This window comes from Uranotaenia lowii, chromosome 3 (genome assembly GCF_029784155.1).
Source record: "Uranotaenia lowii strain MFRU-FL chromosome 3, ASM2978415v1, whole genome shotgun sequence".
NCBI lineage: Eukaryota > Metazoa > Arthropoda > Insecta > Diptera > Culicidae > Uranotaenia > Uranotaenia lowii.
This window is the reverse complement of record NC_073693.1, coordinates 253,247,146-253,254,144: the sequence shown is the minus strand read 5'-3', so window position 1 is coordinate 253,254,144 and position 6,999 is coordinate 253,247,146. Positions and strand designations below refer to the sequence as shown.

At 42.1% G+C, this 6,999-nt stretch overlaps 1 protein-coding gene across 1 annotated transcript; it reads right to left on the bottom strand.

Annotated features, from left to right (window-relative positions):
* Positions 1–1,189: 1,189 nt before the first annotated feature.
* On the bottom strand, positions 1,190–5,331 carry LOC129756561 (zonadhesin-like). The gene has a single exon (XM_055753467.1). The coding sequence runs from the start codon at positions 5,000–5,002 to the stop codon at positions 1,316–1,318; it is 3,687 nt and encodes a 1,228-aa protein (XP_055609442.1). The 5' UTR covers positions 5,003–5,331; the 3' UTR covers positions 1,190–1,315.
* Positions 5,332–6,999: the final 1,668 nt, after the last annotated feature.

The following is a 6,999-nucleotide window of genomic DNA, read 5'->3' as shown; positions in this document are numbered from 1 at the left end:
TCGTTTCTGAGCTTTGACTCGCCAAATAAACTTACACATTGTCTTTCCACATTCATTTCTTCATAGTGCGTCATGAGCCGAACTCTACTGCACTTCCTCCATTGAGGTACATTTTCAATTCATAGAAACTTTGCCACTAAAGAACTAAAAAAAAACTTATTTTTACAACTTACCTCAACCAATATTTCTTTTCCCGAAGTTCCTAAGTTTCACTGGCAAAGGATCGCCAATATGGTGTTTCGGATTAACAACTTATAATACAAGCATTCTTGTACACACATCTTTATTCGCGTCTCGTCAACTTGTAACTCATCTTACACTCTAAAACTGTTTCCACTGTTCTAATCATTAGAGTCCACGCTTAATCTAGAATACCACATACTGGACGAGCAAGACAAAAGAACGGGTCTTCTTACTCGCCTCAAATACAGCCCTTATAAGTTGCCTCCAAAAACGATCGCTTATCTACCAGAGCACCTTCAGAGGTCTCAAGAAGATGTCCTGTTTTCAGTGCAACATTCAAACAAATGCTTCCAGCGAATTAACAAAAGGAAAAGAAATAAAATACCTATTTAATTGACTATTCAAGATATTGTGAACACATTTTCAGGACAAACTTTATTTAAAAACTTAACAAAGCAAATTCAAAGCTTAACGTCCAACTTTAATTTTTGCAGCCTTTGGTTTAGTTCGTACAAAAAGCTCCACGACATCCGTCCTCTCTGGAGCAACCTTGATCCGGTTTCGGAACTTCCGAACAGAAGTCGTCTACATCAATGAGGTTGCAATCGCTGCCACAATCGTAGGTGTAGCAAGTCTTCGAGCAGGAATAATCACCATCAGTGCATTCTGTGCAGTCTGAAAGTTAGAAAATAAAATCTTTGTTATCAGAACATTCGTACAAACGAAAAGGTATTTGAATGTCACCAGTATCATCATCGTCATCTTCGTTCTCATTCGCGTAGTCTGATGATTCCGTTTGGACTGCCATCACTAGGATGTTTTCGGCTGCGTCGTAATCGGTTTTTCTAAGCTTAAGATTGATGTATCCGTCCTCCTCCGGGCAGTACCGAGAGCGAACGTTGTTGAATTCCTTCTGTTGACATTCCCACTCACCGTAGGCCACTGATGTGCAAATCTTCGGTGAATAGACGGTACAGGTGAATATCTGACCATGGTGCTCCTCGATCACTTCTTTTTTAACTTCACTGAAATGAGATTCATTCTGAACTACTGAATGCGATTGGGATGATGCGCTAGAGTGTTCCATGGAGCTGGACCATTCGGTGTGCGGCAATACTGAATGCGATTGGGATTATGCGCTGGAGTATTCCATGGAGCTGGACCATCCGGTGTGCGGCGTTACTACATTAACATGAGCAGCAACGTTATTATCGTAAAAGCCACTGTTGTACTGAGATTGGGATGATTCGCCTTCGTAGTTGACGGAACCGGACCAGGTTTGAGGCACGACTTCTACATTAATGTGGGAAGCCCCGTTACCTTCGAAAAATGTATCGAAAATGTCTCCAGTTTTGTGGGATTCGGTTTTCAAGATTGTTTGAGAGCTGGAAATAGATGCAGAACCAGTTTCGAAGGTCGATAGAGAGTTAGAAGACGAAAATTCGAATGGCCGAACTGGTGGTTGAACGTTGATTGCAGGTGGAGCTGTACAAACAGTTTTAACACAAGCTCCGTTTTCAAGAGAGAACCCTGCCTGACAAGATGGTGACGTTTGAAGAATTTTAACGCAAGATGTTATCTGTAATGTGAAACCAGGAGGACAAACGTATTCTGTAGTCTGTCGTTCCATAATACATCTTCCATTTTGAAATTTGAAATTTTCAGGACAACGAGCATTTGTCGAGACTACTCTCAAACACATTGCATTGGAATATTTAAAATCAATCGGACAGCTAGGAACGTCAACGACGCAATAGTTATTCTGCCTTTTCGCGTTGTTACGGCAGGTGGGATTGTTATAAGCTTTCTGAACGCATCTATTCTCGGAGACTTCGAACCCAGCAGGGCAGTTTGGCCCTGGAGCAACACAGTTGCCATTGAGCAGAGTTCCTGACACACAAGAGATTGGTGCAAATTGTTGTTTCACGCATCTGCCATTCGAAAAACGATACTCCGTGGGGCATCCCGGATTTCTCACACATCGATTCTCGGTCATAACAGTACCCTCTGGGCAGAAGGGCATCCGGTAGGTATGTTGAACGCACCAATTATTTTCGGTTTTGAATCCAGGCTCACACGTGACTTGTCCAACAACGCACATATTGTCTCGCAGTGAAGATCCAGCAGGACACGACACGATCTCTGTCACTTCTCTCACACATTGCATGTTTTCAATCCTGAAGCCCGGTGGACATGTCAAACGGTTAGAGATGCAGCGATTGTACTCGATGTAAAATCCATCACTTGGGCATTGAGTGGGAACCCTATCTAGACGGGTACACATTCCGGATATCATTTGGAATCCGAGGTCGCATTTGGAAGGCATCACGCAGGTATCATGCTGCAAACGACTGTTCAAAGGGCATATAATCGGTTTCCGTTGAATTCTGATACAGACGCCGTCGATATGTTCAAAACCTCGATCGCAAGTTGGACCAGGAAGAACGCAATAGTTATCAATTTGTCTCGTTTCCGGTGGACATTTCGCTGACTTTTGTTCCATTTTAATAAAGAATGAATTCGAATAGCGGAAACCTTCATCGCATTTGAACGTCGTCACGCAATAGTCGTCGCGAACAATGTAACCAGCAGGGCAACGGGTAACGTCGTACTCCGCTCGATAGCATTTATTATCTCGGAGTTCCAACCCTCCATGACATTTTGCCTGAGTTACACAGAATTTCCGTAACTTGTAGCTTCCCATAGGGCATGTAGACGCTAGTTCTACAATTTTGACACACTTTCCATTCATAAGTCGATATCCAGAGTCACATTCAGGGTTTTTGAAGATGCATCGATTGTTTTGCAAAAAAAATCCTGAACGGCAATTTACCGGCATCGTTTCCTGTCGAATGCAGCGTCCATTTTCCATCGTCGAACCCTGTGGGCAGCTCATCGAATACGTGTAGACACATTCGTTGTTCTGCATAAGGTAACCTGCGGGGCACTGCATTGTGGTGGTGTAGCTCCTAGTACACATACCATTGGTCATTTCGTAGCCACCGGGGCACATCGCTGGTTGGCTTGAGGTTTGAGCTTGAGTTACAGGTAAACTCACCTGAGGTACACTTATCTGACCACATGCAGAGCCACAAGTGGATTGCAGATTGCACGATCCACAGTTGGATTGCAGATTGCACGATCCACAAGATTGCTGATTACAATTCCAATTATATGGACAGGGCTGTCCAATACCGCAAGAAGATGTGCAAGGTGATGGCATTGGCATTGGAGGTAACGCTGGCATCGAGGCAAGACTCACCGTTATGCACATACCGTTTTGATAGACCCCTCCAGCTGGACAAGTAGGAGAGATCGTCTCATAGACGAGACATTCACCATTTGCAAAGGTAGCTCCCAGTGGACAGGTTGGAGTTGTCTTTTTTAAACACTGTCCATTGTAGTACTCTGCATCAGCAGGGCACGTGGGATGCGTATCATACAAGCGTACACACATATTGTTACGTAGCTCGAAACCCGCAATACAATCAAATTCTTTGCTAATACAGAACCCTTCTTCATATGATGAATTCTTTGGACAACTGATAAGACTAGACACTCTCTGTCGACAAAATCCTTCCTCCATAACGTAACCCGATTCGCATACTGGTTGAGCAAGGCAAAGTCCTCGTCTCAATGTAAAACCGTTGGGACATTCAGGTTGAGCTTCAACTTCTTTTACACATTGTGAATCTTTGAGAGTGAATCCGGGCTGACAGCCGACGTTCTGAAGCCTACAGTATCCGTCTTTGAAATTAGAATTTGAAGGACACACCGGTGCTCTTCGTTCATTTTTCAAACACATTCCACCAGAAAGTGTGTCACCAAAATCGCATTTAGGCTCAGATTGAACGCATAATCTATTAACCAGTCTACTTCCAATGGGACAACGTTCCTCACTACGTTCCTCCAGTATGCATTCGCCATTCTTCATAGAGAAACCTGCTCCACAATTCTCCGGTTGTCGAACACATTCTCCATTACGCAAGACAAAACCATACTCACATATCGCAGCTTTTCTCTCGTATTTGACGCACTCTCCGGTACGTTGATCGTATTCATAACCGGAATCACAGAGTGGGCGATCTATAACGCACAGACTTCCATCCAAACGAGTTCCCGGAGGGCAATTGACTGGCTGCCTTTCTATTTTGACGCAAATTCCATTGCGCATTTCGTACCCGATCGAGCATGTGATTTCACGAACCACACACATGTTGTTCTTTTGCGTGCTTCCAATGGGACATCTTGGTTGATTTCGAATCGTTTGAACGCACTGTCCAGCACTGACGTTGAAGCCGGATGGACATGTTGGCTCCGTCACCACACAATAGTTATTCACCAGAATAGAGGATGAATCACACTGAACCGGTGTTGTATGCTCGAGGACACATTGCCCATTATACTGCTGATAGTTTGGTGGACACCTGGGTTGTGGGAAAAGACAAACTCCATCACCGAATGTCGTTCCAGCCGGGCAGGTTAACGGCCTCTCACTAATACGCTCGCAACGTCCGTACTGATCCATCGTGAACTGGTCAGGACATTCTGCATCAACAACACACTCATCTAATCGCAAATTTCCCTGATTACATCGAGCCGGTTCCCGATCGTAACGAATACACTTATCCTGGCTTATCTCATGGTTTGAGGGACAAATCAAGGAAGCCGTACTAAGTACAGTTTTGACTTTCCGCTCAGCATTTTGAACATCTCGTCGAATGCACCGATTGCCGTTGAAGGTGTATCCCGATTCGCACGTTACCGGGCTGCTTGTTTTATTGCAGACATTGAGTTCGGAGACTGCACGATGACACATTCCATTGGTCAAAACGTATCCCGACGGGCAAACAGTTTGCCCCACACATGTATTTCCGGTCAAACTATAACCCGCTGGGCAGTACGTTTGCCGAACTATACAACGGTTGTTCTCCAATACGCTCCCGGGTGGACAAACTATCTGTGGCGCTTGGGCACATGGTGAATATGAACCAATTTGATAGGGAAATGCTCCAATCTGACGACTTGTTCGATTTTTATTGGCTACGTCTTGGCTGAGATGATCCTCTGGTTAGATGCTTTCTGGAGCGAGCTCTTCTCCAGAAATCTGCGCTAGAATTAGGCACAACGCTATCGCAGCTGTGCGTATCACCTGAAATAAAATGCAGAAGAATAAAATGAAAAAAAGTGCAAAATTTGTTTCTTGATTTTTTGAAAATTTGTCGAGGCTATACAAAAAGAATTGAGGTTACCAAGTTCAAGTTCTGTTGATAAACTTAGATTTTTTTGTTAGTTCAATTCCACTGGAAGCATGCCGAGCTAATGATTTGTTGGCACGTTATGTGTTTGAAAAACTAACGGATTTGGCAAAGTTCAAAATCATTTAATATTCTCTATGGATTCCATCGGTTTAAGGATTGAACCATTTTCTGCAAAACAAGAGTGTTTAATTTTAATTTAAAAATTTAATTCTAAATTGATTTTTTTTGATGATGTTGATAAAAGGATAAAAATCGGATAGAATCCTATTGAATTTTGATATTTGAGACTGAATTTCTATCAACAAGTGAGAATATTTTCAAAATCAGTAGGCCATTAGAGCCAATCGTTGTCCCCAAACCCATCGTTGCACAGACTTATGCCGTTTTCGTTTTTCTCCACCGGCGTGGGGCAAAACTTTCTCCGAATAAACAAACAGAATCGTCACCCGGGACGATGCAAATATATGGTTGCTATAGTCAACCTTATGCTTACCCCCAACACTGACAACTTCTACGGGTTGCAACCGCCTGCTTGAGGTTCAAACCTCGGGCAAAACTAGTGGACTTCTGAATTAATAAACGAACACAAAAACAGCAGTTCGGGCAAAACTCGTGGATAACTAGGTTACCACTGGCAATAAACGAAAACACTATTACTTAAATTGTCAATGTTTCAGTTGTTTTCCAAAGTTTCCTCGAAAATAATACTGAATAATGTAATTCGGAATGTTTTCTGTTGAAATGAGGCCTTTGAGATATTTTCTGCTGTTAAAATATTTTTCGTATCAGTTCTCTTTACGAAACGTTTGTTGGACAATTTTAACACTATGATTTTGAAAAAAAATTATGATCTATACTTAACGGAACGAACGAACGGAGAACTGCCCGTATGCTGGCGGAATCTATTGATGATTTTCAAACATTTTTAAATTATTTAAATATTAAAAAGCACCAATTTTTTACCTATGACACTAAAAGGGATTGTCTTTTAAAGTTGTTGCGATCAGACACCGGATGAGATACCATCGGAATTAAATTCATTGTTGAGTTTTTATTCAATTCGTGTTATTCTACTGAGGAAAAACACTAACACGAATAATATCAATCGTGTTGGTCCTGTTCCTGAGCTTTATTGCATCAATTTTATGCATGATCTTGCAAATTCTTGAAAATGATCGTCTCATTTTTCACTGTCGAGTCAAATTTGAAGTGATTAGAAAAAAAGTCCAAGTCTCAAAGCAAATGCGAAGTCTTGGGAAATTTCTAGAAACTTAAATTACTTCATTTTATGATCCCAACATATTTGTTGATTTTTACAGAAATGATGCAACTTATTTTGAAAGCAAATTCAATGTTAGAAGCTTTCCAAACTACTTTCCATTTAGCTCACAAAGTTATTATGACTTTTCGATTCTCCCATGGATCCAAATAGATGTTTAAATATTATGAATTGGAACGCTAGATCTTTGCTGGCTAAACCAGATAACTACTACTACTAAAGACTAAGGGTCCGGCGCCGATTGACCGGCGCATAGCGCTGAGATAAAAGATCTCC

Bases quoted from the DNA above. Each gene is read 5' to 3' on its own strand.
- LOC129756561 (XM_055753467.1), bottom strand. From the start codon at position 5,002: ATGTGTCATCGTGCAGTCTCCGAACTCAATGTCTGCAATAAAACAAGC.